The sequence below is a fragment of the Primulina eburnea genome, chromosome 15 (genome assembly GCF_022965805.1).
Source record: "Primulina eburnea isolate SZY01 chromosome 15, ASM2296580v1, whole genome shotgun sequence".
NCBI lineage: Eukaryota > Viridiplantae > Streptophyta > Magnoliopsida > Lamiales > Gesneriaceae > Primulina > Primulina eburnea.
Window position 1 is genome coordinate 29454724 of NC_133115.1, and position 22220 is coordinate 29476943.

Here is a 22220-nt window from a genome sequence, read left to right on the forward strand (position 1 = left end):
TCAAGATCATGAATCGGATAACGGGTCTCGTGCGGCTTTAGCTGTCTAGAGGCGTACGCTATCACGTGCCCTCGCTGCATAAGAACACATCCTAACCCTCTGTGAGATGCGTCACAATATACAACAAACTCACCCGTACCTGAAGGAATCGTCAAGACAGGTGCACTAGTCAGCCTCTTCTTCAATTCTACAAAACTGGCTTCACAATCTTCGGACCACACAAATGGCATGTTCTTCTGTGTCAACTGGGTGATAGGTTTCGCTATATTGGAGAAATCTCGGATAAAACGACGATAATACCCGGCTAGACCCATGAAACTGCGTATCTCTGGCACAGAAGTCGGTCTCGGCCAACTGATCACAGCCTCAACTTTACTTGGATCTACCGCAATACCATCTCCAGATATAATGTGCCCCAAAAAGACAACCTGTTGCAGCCAGAATTCGTACTTGGACAATTTGGCGTATAACTGCTCTTTTCTCAAAGTCTGCAATACAATCCTCAAATGATCTGCATGCTCAGTCAGACTCTTCGAATATACCAAAATATCATCAATGAACACAATTACAAAATCATCTAAATATCTCTGAAAAATGCGGTTCATCAAACTCATAAATACCTCTGGTGCATTCGTCAAACCGAAAGGCATAACAATAAACTCGTAGTGCCCATACCTGGTTCGGAATGCAGTCTTCGGAATATCAACGTCTCTAACTCTGAGCTGATGATACCCTGATCTCAAATCAATCTTCGAGTATACAGAAGATCCCTGTAACTGATCAAACAAATCATCGATGCGAGGCAAAGGATACTTGTTCTTCACTGTTGCCTTGTTCAACTGCCTATAATCAATACATAGTCGCATCGAACCATCTTTATTTCTAACAAAAAGCACCGGAGCACCCCAAGGAGATACACTGGGTCTGATATATCCCTTGGACAGAAGATCTTCCAACTGTGCTTTCAATTCTTTCAGTTCAATAGGCGCCATTCTATACGGAGCTCTCGAAATAAGAGCACTGCCTGGCATAAGATCTAGGCTAAAATCTACCTCTTGTGCTGGAGGTAACCCCGGTATCTCATCTGGAAACAAATCCGCAAACTCGCAAACCACTGGCAGATCTGCCAATGTTGGACTCGACTTCAGTAGATCTACTGAGTATACGAGAAAGCCCTCTGCTCCTCTCTGAAGCAATCTACTCATAGTCAGAGCAGATACTAAGGGAATTCGAGATCTGGAACCCTTTCCGTAGAATTTCCACTCATCTGTCATGTCGGGCCTGAATCTGACAATCTTGTGGAAACAATCTACAGTGGCCCTGTACTTGGTTAACATATCTATGCCAACTATACAATCAAAATCAACTAAACCAAGTACTACACAATCTAGATCAATCTCATGCCCCTCAAACTGAAGCATACAGTGTCTAACAGTATTCACAGATATCAAACCACTTCCCAACGGAGATGTGATAGACACTACAGTAGACATCGACTCGACAGGCAAGGAATGCAATAATGCAAAATGTTCAGAGATGAATGTATGTGATGCACCTGTGTCTATCAACACGTATGCAGGATAACCGCAAAGGAAACAGTTACCTGCAATGACATCGTCTGGTGCCTCCTGTGCCTGCTCCTCTGTCAGAGCAAACACACTAGCCTGCTGCCTGGGAGGTTGACTCACTGTCTGACTACCTCCTGGTCTCTGCTGGGTCTGTGTAGATGGTGGCTGGAAGGAATGTACAGAGGATGCCTGTCTCTCCATCTGTGGCACTGGTGCTGATGACCCTGTACTCTGGAATCGTTGTGCACCTCTCTGGGGGCAAACTCTGACAAAGTGTCCCGGTTTCCTACAGACGTTGCAGCGTCCCATAACTCCTTGACACTGCTCCGTGGCATGTCGCCCTCCGCACGAACTACAGTATGCGCCACTGTAATCTGAACCCTGACCTCTCTGTCGAGATCCACTCGAACTCGATGAACTGCTCCCAGATCGCTTAAACTGCTTGCCCTTAGCCTTCAGAAATTCCTTCTTGCCGCTACTACTGGATCCACTGTCAAATCGAGGAGGAGGAGGTGGTGGAAACTGAACGGCGGTAGGCTGTGGTGGTCTCTGCCCCTGAACACCATAGGAAGTCCATCGCTGCCTGATCAAGCCAGCCTCTGCTCCCTTCGCTCGGTTCAGTGCCTCTGAAAAAGTATTGGGTCTCCCGGTGTTTACTAAGGTAAAGACATCTGGGTTCAGCCCGTTGATGAACTGATCAGCCACTGCCTCGTCGTTCCCAGCCACATGCGGTGCAAATCGAAGCAACGCAGAAAATTTAGCAACATACTCCACGATGTTCCACTGTCCCTGCCTCAGATTCGCAAATTCAGCTCCTTTATCTTTTCGGTAGGAGACGGGAAAGAAACACTGATAGAACTCATCCTTGAAAACTTTCCACGTAATGTCAATGCCTCGGTGCTCCAAGGCTCTCTTCGCAGTCAACCACCAGCTCTTTGCAACCTCTTGCAGCTGATGCCCTACTAATTTCACACGTCGCTCATCAGTATATGCCAAAGACTCAAACAACATCTCGATATCATCAAGCCAGCTCTCGCACTCTACTGCACTCTCTGTGCCCTTCAGGGTAGGCGGATGGAAAGACTGAAACCTCTTCAGTAAAGTCTCCACTGGCGTGGCGGTGACATCCATCTGTGCACCTGATGTGCTACCCTGCTCTGGCTGTGGTATACGTCTAGGCGGCATAAATCTGATAATCAAACTGATTAGTGCACAAATTATACAATCTGTCTCAGCCCTCCTCTGATCGAGAATCGGTTCTGATTCAGGCTTGACAAGTATATGCTGTAAATCAATTCAGATAATACAACAACATACAATAGGGAAAGCAATAAATCATGCTAGCACATCAAAAGCAAGGAAGATGACTCGATCTACCCCGCTCATTCTATTCTATCTCAGTCTAAAGAACCTACAGCTCTGATACCACCTGTTGTGGGGACCCGGGCTCTAACTCAATTCTTTTGGGATTTATTGGATCTTTGCTCGAAAATGTGGGTCAAAATTTTTGCATTTAACATTAATTCAAATGTATAATTAAATCATAATCTGTCTTTATAATAATTAAACCACATCATGTACATACAACTCTGTTTAGTACAATCATACACTAGTGTTTAAATCCCAACTACAAACATAAGTAGTACAAGTCTAATAGGAAAACACTAGAAATCTTCAACGCCCGAGATCTCCACGCTATCATCAATCTCTCAACTAGCTCGAGACCTAGATCCTGCCCCACCTGTTGCCATGCACACATACAGACACGACAACAGCCGGATAACTCCGGTGAGAACAAATCCCAGTATAAAACATGTATGCATGCAATGTAATAAATCATACACCAATGCATAGCATATAGCAATGCACATGAATATAAAATCTACAACATGTAAAGGAATACAAATCTGTATTCAACGTCTAGTTTTTGACTCGATTCTCTAATCTAGGGATCCCGGTGTGAATAAGACGGTCTGTCACCTACCCAACCACTCGGGGTGACGGTACGTCTTATTCCTAGACTTCGGTCAACTCTGTATCGAGGGTCTACACATAGAGAAAATCTACTACTATGCGTCGATACACCGAAACGTCTAGTTTTGGCCGATCTGCCAATATCTCTTATCTCAGGACTTGAATATAAATCAATAAACAAGACATTACAAAATCAAATGTAATAACAATCTAGTATGTGATTTAGGGAAACTCGTATCAAATCTGAATCGAGTTGTGCAATCACGTGACCACATGAATTATACCTTTCTTGTCGTAGAACTCGGTCAAGATCTCGAAGTAGAATGGCAACTCTGTCAATTCAAAATCTGAAATGACAATGCAACAATATATTCTATCAATACACAACTCAAAGCAACTCACATCAACTTTTGTACCAATCAATAATCAGTCTCGGTACGAATTTGACGGCATAACGACGTAGTTCTCGGTACTGGTCAACTCAATCTCACCAAATCAATATAGCAACATATCCTCAACCCATAATCTCATCAAAGCATAATATCATACTGAATATACCCCATCTTAACTAAATATACATGCTGGAAAAATCATTACAATCGCATACGGTATCTGAAATTCGACCTGATATCAAATATACAATGCTCATAATCTCAAGAACACATCTCTTCAATAAAATCATAACTTCTCCAACACATATATTTCGATACATGTTGAAAATAACTGAAACTTACATCCTTGAATAGCAAATGATGAGAGGAGTTCAAAACCGAAGTCGGATCTAAAACCGGATGGCTAAATCTTGAAAAAGCATAACTTGAAGCTATGAAAAACTTGGAGAATTTGGAGTGATGCTCTCGGTTCCCCCTTGCTACTGAATGAAGACCATGAGGTGTCATTTCAAAGTATATATATACCATGCCAAGTGTCAAGACAAGAAACAAAAGTGGCATTTTCGCATGCAGCACCGCGGGTGCGCTGCTTAAGCACCGCGGGTGCGCTCATGTCTCGGCCTCATTTTATTTCTGAAAAATCTTCGACCGCGGGTGTGGTCATGTTGTTACCGCGGGTGCGGTCTTGCTTCGAATAAAATTTGCCAACTTCTGTCGATGCACCGCGGGTGCGGTCCACTCCTGAACGCGGGTGTGGTCTGGCTTCGGCCTTACATTGCAAAATTCTATCTTTTATATCATGCATTCACCTATCTTCCGAGTATTCGTCAATGAGGACTAATAATTCTCGAGCCTTACAAAATCATATACCGATTTATATATATATATATATATATTTCGTTTAATATAATAATATATAATTATATGTGTTTTTATTATTCTTATTTTCACATAATATATAAATTAACAATATATATGTATTCTTTTTTTTCTTTTTAAATTTCTAAATTTTTTATAATAATATAGTCAAAAAGATAATTCACACCACCTACCATAACATGTATGATATCAAGAATATTATTGTAAAAGCCTCAACTCCATATTCTTTCGGGTCAAAATATTTGATGAATAGCTATTTTTCACTCATGGAGTTGGAGTGAATGTTAACTCTCATTGAAAAAAACTAAGTATTAAAGCAGACAATTAAATAAACTAATATTGAAAACAAAATAGGAAAATTTACAAAGAATAAAATCCCCTTTCTTTTCCTTTTTTTTTCTTCTTTCTTTTTTTTCTTTTTATTATTATTTTTTTAAATAACGTGACTGCAAAATTATACAATAACATAAAATTTTTTATCCAAACGTTCTACCATAAACGTGTGTGTGTGTGTGTGTCTATATATATATATATATATATATATATATATATATATATATATATATATATATAAACATTTATATAACGAATACATCCGAATACCTTTGAAACTTATCTAGCACAAAAAAATCTTTTTGTTTTCGTTCTTTTTTTTTAATAACACGTTGATTGATATTTTTAGAACACATTGATAGTACATCAATCAAATCTAAAAAAAAATTATAATGAACAAAGTATTTTGCAGTCCGTTATTTATTTACTTCTTTTTTTTAATAAATATATATATATATATTTTTTAGGGGAGTTATATTCTTGTAATTAACCATTTTTTAATAATCAATAAAAGTTTATTAATTGTTTTCTCATTTCTCACCACTTACTCACAAAAGATGTGTGAGTATATGTTATACTTTTACAAAAATAATTCTTTCAATTATACATGTTAACCATACAAACCATATCTATTAACTATATTCTCATAAAAATTTTAGAAATTATTTTATTTGAAAACACACACAATTATATATATATAAATAAATAAATAAACACATCTATTATACATTTTATATTAATTGATCAATATATATATATAATATATATATATATATATATATATATATAAATTGGTACATATGAAAAACTAATTTTTCTTGTAGTTTGTAATTTGAATATAATGAATATTAAAATCTAGTGTATTGTGATTTTCCAATAACTATTAACTAATGCGTCTCGGGTGCATTTTACTGACACCTTACTCGTCATTGAACTAAAAATTATTATTATTATTACTATATATAAGTATATATTTTTATTTTCATATAAAAAAACTAAGAGAAGAAGAAGAGGAGATTATTCATACCTAAAAAAAAATATTAAAACATACCGTTGAATCACAAATTTAGCATCACATGAATTTTCTTTTCTTACTCTTGGATGTTGACCAATTAAGTTGAGATACGAATGGATCTGGTTCATGATTAAATCCTTGTAGTAAATCAATAAGTTCACCTTTACTTGTAGCAGAAACTAACATCCTTCGTGAAGCTAATGAGAGAAATCCCTGTTCCACAACATCATCAAGAAACGATAACAGTTTATCATAATAATTTTTAACATTTAACAAACCAATTGGTTTATTGTGGATATTTAATTGTGCCTAGCAAACAGTATGAAATATTTCCTCCAAAGTACCGAAACCTCTTGGCAAAGCAACGAAAGCATCTGAATGTTCAATCATTTGAGTAATTCGTTCATACATGTTATCCTCTTTCATTTCTTCTCCAATTGTTGGTCCAGTAAGACTGGCTAAGGTAATCGGAATAATGCCTAAGACTTCACTTCCACCTGCATGCGAAGCTTTTGCAACCTTTCCCATGAGACCAACTTCACCACCACCATATACCAAATGAATATTTTTTTTCAGCAAGTGTTATTCCAAGTTTTTCTGCTATTTCTTCATAGATTGAATCTTTTCCTGCACTAGATCCACAAAATACACAAATATTTTTTATTTTACTTACCGTGGATGTTGACATGTTTAGAGATATGTTTTCTTTAATTGTTAGATCACAACATATGTATTTATAAGCGTAACATGCCAAAAGTCAATATTTGAACAGGAAATTATTATTATTAAAAGAAAATAAAAATGACATAAAATTAAAACACATATATACAGCATAGTTGTGATTGTGGCTCACATCTTCCTCTGATTTTACGTTCAGTAACGGCTTCAACGTCTTCTATGAGTCGAGGATATGCTTCCCATCCAGTTTTCTTATAAATTGGCAAACATGATCTTTTAACGTCAGATTCCCAAGACGAAATTGTATATATATTACTTATCAAAATAGATACGTGTTACCACAGTAGGATCATTGTAAGGCTGATTCCATCGTCCATATTGATATTCCTCATGTTGAAATTGCCACCATAGTTTAAGAAGTTCATTTTGCACATATCCACTAGAATGCGTATCAAGAACATCTAGAAAATTATCCAAAGGCTCTTTACTCAGACCATTCTTAATGAATAAAATTTTATCTTCTCTATTCATTGATGTCATTCCAACATTTTTGCATTTCCCTTTACAAGTCCACCTTGCACATTTATAACATCCACCTATACGTTCAGCTCTTCGCTTTTTGGCATATGTGCTTTTACCAAATCCTGGCATATGTCTTATTATTATTTCACTTGCTTCCCCTTACAATCGGACTTTTGCTTCAATTATCAAACGGAGATCACTCGGTATGCCATATGACATCATCAATCTTAGTCGCTCACATATAGCTTTATAAATTTTTTTCAACGCATTATCAAGTAAACAAGCAAAATATTTACGAAGATTCATAATACACACATCCATATTATTACTATTATATATATTATTATATATATTTCAATTATTTTGGGAAAACTGAAGAAACCGACTTAGACAGTCATGGAATACCGTTATCTGCCACTTAACCGGGAAATGAATTAGAATCTGCAAAAACAAAATGAAAATATCAAACAACTATGGTGGATCATATAAAGGCATAAACTCATCATTAAGAATTTCATTTTCTATAAAAGTCTTAAGTCTTTGCCCATTAACTTTAAACAAATCATTATTTTTGGGATTTTCAATATCAACAGCACCATGAGGGTAAACAAATTTAACTATAAATGGTCCTAACCACCTCGATCTTAATTTTCCTGGAAATAAATGCAAACGAGAATTATAAAGTAAAACTTTTTGTCCAATTTCAAATGACTTTCTCATAATATTTTTATCATGAAAGGCTTTAGTTTTATCTTTATAAATCTTTGAATTTTCATATGCATAATTTCTTAATTCTTCAAGTTCATTTAATTGCAATTTTCTTAATTTAGATGCATCATCTAGATTAATATTAAATGCTTTAATTGTCCAATAAGCTTTATGTTCAAGTTCAACTGGTAAATGACAATGCTTACCAAAAACTAACCTCTATGGTGACATCCCTAATGATGTTTTAAATGCAGTTCTATATGCCCATAATGCATCAGTTAATCTTAAAGACCAATCCTCTCGAGTTGGATTAACTGTTTTTTCTAAAATTTGTTTTATTTCTCTATTTGCAAGTTCAACTTGACCATTGCTTTGAGGATGATATGGAGTAGAAACTTTATGTGTAATGCCATATTTTCTTAACAAATAAGAAAATGATTTATTTATAAAATGACACCCCCCATCACTAATTATTGTTCTAGGTATTCCAAATCGGCTAAAAATATTTTCTTTTAAAAATTTTATAACAATTTTATGATCATTAGTTCTACATGCAATTGCTTCAATCCATTTTGAAACATAATCAACAGCGACTAAAATATAGGTGAATCCAAAAGATAATGGGAATGGACCCATAAAATCTATCATCCAACTATCAAATATTTCAATAATTATGATTGGATTTAAAGACATCATGTTTTGTTTTGAAATTGATCCCATCTTCTGACAGTTTTCACAAGATTTGCAAAATAAATGCGTATCTTTGAATAAAGATGGTCAATAAAATCCACATTGTAAGATTTTTGTAGCTGTTTTATTGGATGAAAAATGACCTCCACATGCTTCAGAATGACAAAGTTTAATAACATTACTTACTTCATTGTCGGGTATGCATCGTCGAAAAATTTGGTCAGGACAATACTTAAACAAGTAAGGATCATCCCAATAAAATTTTTTAATTTCTATCAAGAATTTTTTCTTATCCTGTGAATTCCAATGAGAAGGCATTTGATTTGTCACAAGAAAATTAACAATGTTAGCAAACCATGGCATAATAGTAGTATAAAACAACTGATCATCTGAAAAATTTTCATTTATTGGTATTTCATCATGAAATGATTCAGTCATTATTCTAGATAAATGATTGGCTACGATATTTTCTTTTCCTTTTTTATCTTTAATTATAATATCAAATTCTTGTAACAATAAGATCCACCGTATTAATCTTGGCTTAGCATCTTGTTTATTTGATAAATTTTTAACGGCAGAATGATCAGTATAAACAATAGTAGTAGAACCAATTAAATAAGATCGAAACTTATCTAATGCAAATACTACTGAAAGTAATTCTTTTTCAGTAGTTGAATAATTTATTTGGGCACTATTTAAGGTTCTACTAGCATAATAAATTGCATAAGGTTTTCCTTCTTTTCTTTGTCCTAACACAGCTCCTACAGCATAATCACTTGTATCACACATTAATTCAAATGGTAAAGACCAATCTGGAGGTTATAAAATAGGTGATGTAATTAAAAGATTAATTATTTGTTTAAAAGCATTTTCACATTTCTGAGTCCATTCAAATTGTGAATCTTTTGTTAAAAGATTTGAAATTGGTTTAGATATTATGCTGAAATTTTTTATAAACCTTCTATAAAATCCTGCATGACCCAAGAATGATCGAACTTCTTTAACCGTTTTGGGGATGTTAAATTAGCAATAACATCAACTTTGGCTTTATCAACTTCAATTCCTTTTTCAGATATCACATGTCCTAAAACAATCCCAGATTTAACCATGTAATGACATTTTTCCCAATTTAAAACAAGATTTTTTTCTTCACATCTTTTTAATACTTCTTCTAGGTTTTTAAGACAATTTTCAAATGAGTTTCCAAAAACAGTTATATCATCCATAAAAACTTCTACAAATTCTTCAATCATATCACTGAAAATGCTTAACATGCATCTTTGAAAAGTAGCCGGAGCATTACATAAACCAAATGGCATTCTTTTAAATGCAAAAGTTTCAAAAGGGCAAGTGAATGTAGTTTTTTCTTGATCTTCTAATGATATAGGTATTTGATAATACCCTGAATACCCATCAAGAAAGCAGTAATAAGAATTACCTGCTACTTTTTCTAGAATTTGATCTAAAAATGGTAGTGGGAAATGATTTTTTCTAGTTGCATCATTTAGTTTTTTATAATCAATACACATACGCCAATTAGATGGAATCCTAGTTTGTAATAATTCTCCCTTTTCATTTTTTATAACAGTAATGCCTGACTTTTAGGTACTACTTGTGTTGGACTTACCCATTTACTATCTGAGATTGGATAGATAATTCCAGCATCTAATAGTTTTAATACTTCATTCTTAACAACTTCCTTCATATGTGAATTTAACCTTTTTGTGGTTGTTGGTATGTTTTAGCATTTTCTTCCAAATGAATTCTATGTGTGCAAATTAAAGGATTTATACCTTTTATATCTTTCAAAGTCCATCCAATTGCATTTTTATATTTTTTAAGTAATTTAATTAAATTTTCTTCTTGATTTGGTAAAAGAGTGGAAGAAATTACAACAGGGAATGTTTTGTTTTCACCAAGAAATACATATTTTAATTCTAATGGTAAAACTTTTAATTCAAGTTTTGTATTATCATCTTCTTTAAAATTATCTTCAGACTCCAAACTTTCCATTGAAAAAACTTCAGATTGTTGATTTAAGTTTTCTTCTTGTATATTTTCTTCCATAATTGTTTCTATTTCATTATCATATTCATTTTGATTAACACTTGGTTGTTTACATAAATTGAACACATTAAGTTCTATAGTCATATTTCCAAAAGACAATTTCATTATTCCATTTCGACAATTAATTAAAGGATTTGAAGTTGCTAGAAATGGTCGTCCCAATATTACTGGAATTTCATTATCTATTTCTATTGGTTGTGTATCCAAAACAATAAAATCTACAGGATATATGAATTTATCAACTTGAACCAACACATCTTCAACAATACCTCTTGGTATTTTGATTGACCTATCCGCTAGTAAGAGAGTAACAGAAGTGGGTTTTAATTCTCCTAAATTAAGTTTTTCATAAACTGAATAAGGAAGTAAATTCACACTTGCTCCTAAATCAAACAAAGCTTTTTTAATTTTATTTTTTCCAATAATACATGAAATTGTTGGACAACCAGGATCTTTATATTTTAAACTAGAATTATTTTGTAGAATAGAACTTACTTGTTCAGCCAAGAATGCTTTCTTCTTCACATGCAATTTTCTCTTCACAGTACATAAGTCTTTTAAAAAATTTGCATATGAAGGTACTTGTTTAATAGCATCTAATAATGGAATATTTATTTTAACTTGTTTAAAAACTTCATAGATATCAGAGTCATTCTTTTGTTTTTTATGATTTGTTAATGCATGAGGAAACGGGGGAGGTTTATTTGACTCATTTACTATTTCAGATGATTTATCATTGTTGCGTGTTTTCTTAATTGCTCGCAAGCGCACGACGTCAAGTTATAGTAAAATGTAATTTTGAGTACAAGTGTCGATCCCACGAGGAGTATGTATCTAAATATATATTAGTGCTTGTAATTAAAATAATCTCAACTTTATTTAGGAAAATCGATTAAAATCTTTGGTTGCAAGAATAACTAAATTTAAAATGGATTTAAATAAAATACAACACCAAATTTTAACAAATAACAATGATATAAGAGATCTAGAGGTCCGATTTCACGCAACTGTCCACCATGTGTAATTTCTTGAAACTATGTTATAAAAATCTTTCTTATACATTAGCCAAGAATCCTATAATTATCTACTCCCTCTCCCGAGTACTAAGTAGAAATTAGTTATCTAAAATTTAATTGCAATGTTCCCATCAACAATCTACAAATAAAAAACACATCAAGCACTAGATTCTCTATGGCTTCAATAGCATTATAGGCCCTCCCAAACTCTATAAATACCATTGATGTATTTTTCCCTTTCTTGTTTATAATTTCCTCTTCTGATTGATAAATTGTAAACATATAAATCATTCAACTTATGGCCAATAAATTGAAAGCATTAAGATTGGAACAATACAAATGAACAACATGAAGAACTTAAATAGCTTAGTTCATAGATTTTAACACATGGTTTCTAGTTTTGTTCCATCTTTCCTCTAGAGATAAAAATTAGTTCATAATAACACAAAAAAAACAACAAAACATAACGGCGTAATCTTGCGATACCGGTCAACTCAAACATCGATATATCAATACCAACAACAAGAGATGCAATCTACAACTCATAATCATTACAATATACACATCATAAGCTCAAAATCTGCATATTCCCAAGTCTACACATGCTGGAAAATGAATAACATCGTATAGGATCTCCGTTCTTCGATCCGGTATTACATATACGTGTCCCATAATCTCAAGAACATCTCATAGGGCTCAAACCATAATTCCTCCAACATAATATTTCTGAAACATGGTAGAAATAAATAAAACTTACATCCTTGTATAGCCCTTAACAAGAGGAACCCGAATACGAACTCGGATTGAAAATCGAGTGGTCGGATTTAGCACAAGCACAATTCAAAGACAAGATGAAGCTTTTCCAATTCTCTGAACTCTTCCTCGGTGCTGGTTGCTGAAACTTGAGGAAATGAAGACACTAATACATTAAGTATGCATGGCAAGGACACATGTCTCATTTTTTTAAACTGCACGTCTCACGCATATGCGTGATATTCAGCGGCGCATATGCGCGAGACCTACTGTCTCGGAAATTCTTGTATCACACCGCTCGCGCATATGCGCGACATCACTCGGCGCATATGCGCGAGACGTTCTGTCTCGGCGTTAAACATTCTGCCCACCTCGCGCATATGCGCGTATCTAAGCCGCCTATATGCGCCAAATGTTCTGTTCTGAACTTTGGCTACTGGCCATCATCGCGCATGTGTGCTCCTCCTATCGCGCATGTGCGCGCAAAGTTCTGTTTTGCATCCTAAGCTACTGGACACCTCGCGCATATGCGCGCCATATATCGCGCATATGCGCGAGGTCTTCTCCCTCGGCGCATGGCCTTCCGCGCATATGCGCGCTTGATCTCGCGCACATGCGCCATCTGTGCTGCCTTGGTCCATCATGAAGTTCACAAAATAAATAGCCCATTTCAATTCCAACTCTTTTCTATGCCTTCCAAAGTTATGCATACAAATTTCTGATTACTAATACAAAATCTCGGACATTACACATAATGAGAGATGTCAGGGAGCTCAAACATATTAACACTGACATAGAGAGTGGAAGCAAATTTGGGTTTCATTTTAGGTATTTATGAGCAATTTACCGAAATTATAATTATTCATAAAATATATCGAATAATTTTTTCTATAACAGATAAAATTTAAGGGTTGAAAAAATAATAATCAATAATTAATACGAAATTAATTTCAATTTAAAATAGTTGTTCAATTTAAAATAGAAAGTTTGTTTAGATTTTTTTCTAGGTAAAATATAGAGTGATTTGAGTAAGTTTTTAGTGGAGTAAGAAGGATAATTATGGAATTATATATATATACACAAATATATTTGTTAATATATATCAAATTATCGGTAAAATATGCCATCGAAATTAAACAAATATTATATCGTCCATATATTTTAAATCATGAATATTTTCAGTTTATATATGTTTTTACAAAAAATAAAAAATGTATTTGAAAAGTAAATTTTACAATAAAAGTTTATTTTACTTTTATTTAATAAATGTTTTAATAAGATGAAAATATACTGGAATTAGTCGATATATTTAATGATGATGATGGATTTATAAAATAATATTAAATATGAAAAGTTGAATATTATTAAATGCAGATTTTATATTTGAAATAGATGAGTAACTATTTTATTATAAATATTAAATAGATGGGTTAGTGAAATTATAGGTTTAGGTATTAATGGGAGGTTACATCCAATTAAATTTATTAATTTTCACACGTATTTCAGATAGGGGTGTCAAAATGCGACACGATCCGTCAACCCGACACGATCCAACACGAAAAAAATCAGGTTCGGGTTGGGGTTTTTCGGGTTCGGGTTCGGGTTCGGCTTAGTGCTATGTTAGGCGGGTTTCGGGTTAGGTCGGGTTGGGTCGCTGGTTGACCCACAAATTTTTTTTTTTGAAAATATTACCTATATTTTTATATATTGTATGTTTGAACAAAATTTATTGTATATTTATATGATAAATTTTCATCATTTAATATTTATTTTGTATATTTTAATTTTTTTAACAATTGTTTATTTGATTTAGTAAATATACTTTTAATTTTCTACGATTAAACTTTCAAATTTAAATAAAAAATTTTGTTATTATGTGTTGAAATTAAAATATTATTATTATTTTTTATTTTTTTGAATTTTTTTCATTAATTTTTTTAAAAAAAATTTAAAAAAATAAATAAAATTCGGGTTAGACGGGTTAGACGGGTTGAGTTGGGTTATACGGGTTCGTGTTCGGTTGGGGGTTTTCGGGTTGCTTCGGGTTCGGATTGAAAAAAAATAAAAAAAATTTCGCAGGTTGACCCGAAACCCGACCCAACCCACCCGATGGACACCCCTAATTTCAGGTTCAAACAAATAAATGTCGATTATTTAATATACATTAGTGTACATTTGAACACGTTGTGTGTTTATATAATTGAAATATTTATCTAATCATAATAAAAAAATTTATTTTCAGATTAATTATTTTTTCAATTCAAATTTTTTTTTTACAAAAAAATTTGCCAAATCAATTAGTAGTTAATATATAGTGGATTAAACTTTAACTCAATAGTAAGATACTTGAGGTAATATTGTAAATAAAGGTTGAAATCGGATTTTTCTATCATACATATGACATTTTTTCTTTCCTATGACGTGGTGATATTTTATCAATTTGATAATTAATATTTGATGCCAACTTATATGAACATACGAAAGTCATATAATCTAATGATATTAAGATATAAAAAAAAATTATATCTGATATAACATAGACTAAATATTCGAACTCATTCAAAGAGACGGGAAGAAAGATGTGTCATTAAGCAGTTGTGAAAAATTATACACAAAAACTCTTGTGAAACAGTCTCACGGATCAATTTCATGATTCGGATATCTTATTTGGGTCATCCATCAAAATGTATTATTTTTTATGCTAAGAGTATTAGTTTTTATTGTGAATATCGGTAGGATCGACCTATCTCCCAGATAAAGATTCGTGAGATCGTCTCACGAGAGACCTACTCAAATTTATCAGATTTAATAGATCAATAAAAACAATTTGAATAATTGCTTAGACAAACCTTTACGCATTGGTATCTTTCGAAATAGTTTATTAAATATTCCAAACCAATCAAATTTTGGGCTAATTTAAAAATAGAGATTAAATTTATAATAGACGTAGCTAGAGATAAATTTCGTTTTTTTACGGAACTTTTTTTAAATGAAATAGTAATAAATGGTGTGCCATTGTAATATTTTATTCGGTATATTTTTTAAATAAATGAAACTTTCAAACTTTGACTTCTTTTGGTTATGACTCAATTTTGAGATTGAAAAAAAAAATCACTTACAACTTGAAATACTTATATTTATATGTATTTTCTAAAATAAATTTTAATATTACCTTTTCATTTGTAATGCTTAAAATTTGTAATTTCTTTATTTTTTTCGTATTTTATATTATATTATAAATGAAATATTGAAAATTTTGGTGTCATCGACTATTTTAAAAATCACAAAAACTCTTGTGAGACGGTCTCACGGATCAATTTCGTGGGTTGAATCTCTTATTTAGCTCATCAAGAAAAAATTATTATTTTTTACGATAAGAGTATTATTTTTTATTGTGAATATCGGTAGGATTGACCCGTCTCATGGATAAATATTCGTGAGATCGTCTCACAAAAGACATACTCTCTAAAAACTCGACTCGATTTCGCACCATTGTCCTATCTCCAATGATGATGAAAGAAAATTTCCAGGATTTAATATCGATCCTAAAACAAAACGATTTATCTCGAGAAAAAATTATATATATGTAAAAAGTTTATCCAATTTATATTATTTCTTCATTCTTACGTAAAATGTATTTAATTCCCAAGACTTTATGAGCTGTTAGGTTTGGCCTAAAGAACTTTTCCAGACCTAACATACAAACAAGCACATGGACTCGAGTAAGGCACCACCCTTTTTTCAAATTATATAACGACTTCATTTTACTCATTGGTTTTGAAATATTGAAGAATATATAATTTTTATCCTATTTTTACATTAAAAGACAAAAGAAAATTATATAATAAAGAAAATAAATATCAAATCCATTAAAATAAAATATATGTAAATAACACCATAAATGATTTTCCAACTGTTGGCCAACCATCTATACATTTAACTATTTAAGTCCCTTTACGTTATTCGCAATTAAATATATATATATATATATATATATATATATATATATATATATATATATATTTTTACCCAACTAATCAATACAGTCAGTTGATACGACATTTGACGTGGACCAATGACAGCTCCTCCCTTCACCCAATCATCATCACAACCAAATCATCGGAAACAAGTTCCCCCTAAGAACTCACAAACAAACAGATGCCTTTGGTATAAGTACTTATGCGTCAAAGGTCTTAGAATATAAAGCAAGGAATGTACCTTGTCCATGGCCTCTTTGGCTTTAACCCCAAGCGGAGTCTTGGCAGCCACAGCAGCTCTCAGCATATCACCAGTGACCATATGGCATAAGCAATGTTCATCCTTAATCATTGGTGACTGAGTACCTTTCCCCGATCCTGGTGGACCTGCAAAGTTCATATAAAAGGTAAAAGGCATTAGAATACTCATAAACAACTTCATCAAGCCTTACAGTTCTTGGAAACCATCTAAACAAGAGACTATTTCTTGAAAGATGAGGTTGAACCAGGGTTGCATACGAACCCAGCCGAGTCAAGCTCGAGAAACATCATACTCAAACTCAACTACGAAAAAATAAATTGTTAAGCTCAATTAAGCAGACAATTGACTCAAGCTCAACAAAATTTTTCCAACATCAACCTAGCTAGCAAGCTTCCTCACACATCACTCGCGCTTGATTGCAGATTCATGACAAAACCTTCTTAACTTTTACAAATTTATTTGTCGAATATGCAATTATAAATATTTAAAGCAATACAGTTATTTAAATAAAATTTGAATGATAATAATGATAAATTTATTTTTTTAGCTCAAGTACTCCGTGACTATTCAAGCCTAAGACCTTAAACGATGAGACACAATGACCTGTAAACAAAATATTGGAGATTAAAGGTCTTCCATCCTCAACAATTGGACACATTAAAGTTCCATGACAACAAATTTTTAGGCAATTGCCAGAAATCCAAAATGTAAAAAGATTATACTTAAAGTAGATCAACCAAATTAATGTCTTAAATTCATTTAAAAGTGGGCCTATAAAGTAGATCAACCAAATTAATGTCTTAAATTCATTTAATAAGTTACGGCTAGGCCCACTTATTTTAATTAAGTAGAGTGGCACATTTATGTTAGAACGGGTCTCAAGCTTGTTTACTTTTTAGTAATTTTTCTACTATTTTCTAGACAAATTCCGGGTTCCACTAAATAATTTTATCTTAAACCTGTTTTGTGTTCTTAGCTAAGGGTTTTAATACATGTATCATATGCAAACAATTATTTTATTGAATATCGTTCATAACATCAACAAACACTATTGAGCTTCTCCAATTTGAGAGCTCTTTATTGTGTCCTTATTGAACAAAACAAACTTATCATGGTTTGTTCTTAGTGCAATCAACAATTCGCTAAGCTAGAGTCAGGTGCCATACCGGCGCCTAGGCCGCCTAGACGGAGACTAGGCACCGCTAGATGGATTCCACGGTATCAACATAACAAATCACATATTATAACTCCAACAAAATAATATCAAATTAAAAATGTGTTCAAAATTACACAACTAATAGAATATCACAAATTTACTTCAGTTCTCCAAAATTTTGAACAACTTGTTCATTATCGGACACAAACTCGATAACATCATTGTAATCCTCTTTTTTCTTCTTCGGATGCAAAATCATCTCGTGAAGTTTTCTCACTCTAGATTGCAAACGAAGATGAAGTGTGGTGTGTCAGTACAAGCCAACAAATTGCATTTTTGTTGGACTTTGGTTGAAAGCCTATAAAAATATTTACCTTTAATTTTTTTTAATCGGACTTTTAATTAAAAACTTTTCAAACAAAACTCCACCCCAAAAAATGTAATTTTTCGGTGTGGTCGTCCGGCACCTAGAGCCGCCTAAAGCATCTAGGCGTCCTTGCCGCCTAGGTTGGCCGACTAGCACTTTTTCGGTGCGGTCGGCCGGCGCCTAGCGCCTAGGCGGCCACATTGGTCGAATTTTAGAACACTAACTGCAATCAACCCAAACTAGGCGTCCTTGCTGCCTAGGCTGGCCGATTGCCACTTTTTTGGTGCGTACGGCTGGCGCCTAGAGGCTAGGCGGTCGCCTAGTCCGAGTTTTAGAACATTGACCGCAATCAACCCAAACTTATCATATTCGGAATTTTGAAGGAGCGATGTTTCATAACTAAAAAACAAACCACAGTGAAATTCGGTTTGCAATTCTAATATAATCATTGGGTCAATTTCCCAAATAAAACCAAGATTTATCATTCAGAATCATGGATTGATATCGTGATGTTTGGGTTAAATTACAGACATCCTAAGGAAATTGTTTTGAATTTTGATGCAGGACCTTTCAACATATTTCCGGATTACTCATCATTAAAGCTTGAGCTTGAGTCGAGCATTGGCCAAGGCCAATCTAATCACGAGGGTGTGCACCACTAGGTTGACAAGTTCTAAAACTTCACGTAGTTTGAGGATAGGTCGGTTTATTGGTGTATGCGTCGTCCACAACAGGAGATTCTAAAACCTTAAATGATGCAGCAGAATTCTTATGCACAAAGACTAGCAAATACACACATAAACTGCAACTTCAAATTATGTGCAAATCCTGGTTAGAAAATTAAGTCCCACAGATCTGAGCTTTGGGATACTTCATCAAGAAGTCACCTGCCACTCTAAAATACCAGAACAAAAAACTAAACAAAAAAAACAGTGATTCACACAGATCTATTCAGATTTCAACTTAAAATCCAAATTCGCCCATTATTCCAAGCAACAAAACGTAAGAAATTAAACGCTTTGTTAACTAGTCAATATGCATCATTTTGTCTTGAAACAATCGTCACGTCCACTAAATTCAATACATTTACCAAAAAAACTTATCATGCACACAAACACACATGCATATACTGTAATTGATCAACATAGTTTCACAAGATAAACAATTTTCAAAGCATTATCTATCTTCCGAAAGTAAATCTAAGTTAAATTGTCGATATAAAATTACAACTCCGGACCGTCCCATCGATCATATAAACCCGATTCAATAACTGTAACCATGAAAAACAGCTCGAAAACCTAAAACCCATTAAATGAAAGAGGAAAAAAACTTCATCAAAAAAATGAACGCACCAACGAGGATGAGGCGTTTATCGGGCTTGGAGGAGCACCTCATACGGCGGAGAAGCTCCGTCATGAGATCCACAGACGGCACATCTTCGAGATTGTCCATTCTGCTCTCCTCCCTGGTTGCACACTGGTGGTGGGTGAGAAAATACGCAAAGAGCAACCTCTGAAAGAAATCTGTGCTTGTGTTCTCCGACTTTCGGAGGTTTTGATGTTTGGTGATCGATTTAAAGCGTATTATGGATGGAGGTCCATGGTCATTTGATAACCACATTCTTATTCTTCAAAAATTGGCATTGGGAGAGGCACCATCTATGCTTTCTCTCCACAATGTGGATTTCTGGGTTCAAGTGTATGATTTGCCTATCGGCTTCATGTCAGAACATATTGGTAAACTACTTGGTAATTTTATCGGAAAGTTTGTTGAATATGATGATAGTAATAATTTATCTATCTGGCGCACGTTTATGCGAATCCGTGTTACATTTGATGTCCGGGAGCCATTGAAACGTTTTAAAAAGATTAGGAAACAAGGAGGAGATTGGGTGATTGTTAACTTCAAGTATGAAAGATTGACACAGTTCTGTTTCATTTGTGGATTACTTGGCCATATGGATCGTTTCTGTGACAAACTTTTCAATACCCCTGAAGCTGATATTAAAAAAGAGTGGGGAACATGGCTTCGTGCACCAACAAGAAAAACCACAAATATAGAGGGCAGTCGCTAGCTTCGAGATGCTTTTTCCGCAGCTGAATCAACCAATCATAATGCTGGATTACGTCCGAGCCATGATACCCGATGCAGTGTAAATGATATGGTAAATTTGGAAACAAATCTTATTGAAGCGTCGAATGCACAAAGATTGGGGATTTTGAATTTAAATCACCACACAACCAGGGCGGATAACAAGGAGGATTTCCAGGAAAATTCAAAAGGAGGTTCCAATCAAAGTATACAGTATGATTCGGAGGAGTGTATTATGGAAATAAATGAGGAACGAAAAAGAAGGCGTGGGCTTGAGCATATCACGGATTTACAGGACAATTTGGAAATGGGTATAGATACGCAAAGAATTGAGGCCCACCAGAGTATGGAGACGAATGCTAGCAACCCAAAAAACTTGTTATTGGCAGGCTCTGGATCCCGGGCCTGCCACAACCCATGATCGTTTTAAGTTGGAACTGCCGAGGATTGGACAATCCGAGGGCAGTTCCTGTGCTACGTGAGTTATTAATAAGAACTCACACACCAGATATCATCTTCCTTTTTGAAACTCTGGTTCATGCCCAAAAGTTAGAGGATATACGTATAAAGATTGGTTATGAAGGATGTTTTGCTGTAAATCGAGATTGTAGAAGTGGAGGAATTGGTGTATTTTGGCGGCGTTCTTCTACATGTTCACTGCTATCATTCTCGAATAATCATGTGGACATGGACATACTGGATTCCGCCATAGGTGGATGGCGCTTGACTGGTTTTTATGGCTTTCTAGAAAGACACCGGCGAAGAGAGTCTTGGAATCTTCTTAGGACTATTTCTACTGCATCCACTCTGCCGTGGTGTATAATTGGTGACTTCAATGACCTGTTACATCTCGAGGACAAGCAAGGATTGGTTGAGCATCCAGAATGGTTGTTCAAAGGCTTCCGGGACGCTGTCAATGATTGTGCCCTCCAGGAAATCTCGATGCAAGGATACAAATTTACCTGGTCTCGTAGGAGGGGTAAGCCAAATGCAGTTGAGGAAAGGCTTGATCGAGCTTTTGGAAATTCTGAGTGGATGGTTCTTTTCCCAGATGCCCAATTGAGTAATCTGGTTGCTGATATCTCTGACCACTCACCATTGTTATTGAAGACTACTCAACCTGAAGTTTTTATCAAACAGCGTAAGTTTCGGTTTGAGAACAAATGGCTACGAGAACCTGATTTTCAAGAATTAGTACAACAGAGTTGGGATGTTGGGTCAGGTCACGATCTTCTTCCAAGACTTGAGATGTGCGCTGACTTATTATTCACTTGGGGAAAACAACGCTTTGTTGCGTTCAAACAAAGTATAAATCAGTACAAACAGAAGCTGAAACAACTCAGGAATTATTCGAATCCCGAATCTGTGGAAGAATATGATGCAACAAGAAAAAATATGATTGACCTCCTAGTGCAAGAAGAAGATCATTGGCGCCAACGAACAAAGACATTCTAGTTGACGGAGGGGGATTTAAACACAAAATTCTTTCACTCAAATGCAAATGCTAGAAGAAAGCGGAATAAAATCAAAGGGCTACAAGATGAAAACAGAATCTGGCATGAGCATAAAACAGATCTGTCTCATATTGTTATGCGGTACTTTACTGATCTTTACTCCGAGATTAATGGAAATTATGATCCCGTGATAAATGTGATAAATCGTAGCATCTCGGCTGAAGATAATGACATGCTTCTGGCTCCCTACACTCTTGAAGAATTTAAAGTAGCAGTGTTCCAAATGCACCCTGACAAATCCCCGGGACCGGACGGCTT

General features: G+C 34.3%; 2 protein-coding genes across 2 annotated transcripts; one reads left to right on the forward strand and one right to left on the reverse strand.

The window, feature by feature from the left end:
- Window positions 1-16630: 16630 nt before the first annotated feature.
- Window positions 16631-19992, reverse strand: LOC140814016 (adenylate kinase 4-like). Its single transcript, XM_073172863.1, has 3 exons — window positions 19710-19992; window positions 16814-16959; window positions 16631-16731 (listed from the first exon to the last, which is right to left on the reverse strand). The coding sequence occupies exons 1-3, from the start codon at window positions 19975-19977 to the stop codon at window positions 16687-16689; spliced, it is 459 nt and encodes a 152-aa protein (XP_073028964.1). The 5' UTR covers window positions 19978-19992; the 3' UTR covers window positions 16631-16686.
- Window positions 19993-20017: 25 nt separating this feature from the next.
- Window positions 20018-20431, forward strand: LOC140815620 (uncharacterized protein At4g02000-like). Its single transcript, XM_073174696.1, has one exon. It carries the CDS (start codon window positions 20018-20020, stop codon window positions 20429-20431), a length of 414 nt encoding a protein of 137 aa, XP_073030797.1.
- Window positions 20432-22220: the final 1789 nt, after the last annotated feature.

What these genes read in the sequence shown, in the direction of transcription:
- LOC140815620 (XM_073174696.1), top strand. Translation starts at nt 20,018, where the DNA reads ATGCTTTCTCTCCACAATGTGGATTTCTGGGTTCAAGTGTATGATTTG.
- LOC140814016 (XM_073172863.1), bottom strand. Translation starts at nt 19,977, where the DNA reads ATGTGGTTATCAAATGACCATGGACCTCCATCCATAATACGCTTTAAA. An exon ending in TAAACGCCTCATCCTCGTTG is followed by an intron (nt 16,960 to 19,709) that starts GTGCGTTCATTT and finishes TGAACTTTGCAG; the next exon opens with GTCCACCAGGATCGGGGAAA. An exon ending in CCAAAGAGGCCATGGACAAG is followed by an intron (nt 16,732 to 16,813) that starts GTACATTCCTTG and finishes GTGAGTTCTTAG; the next exon opens with GGGGAACTTGTTTCCGATGA.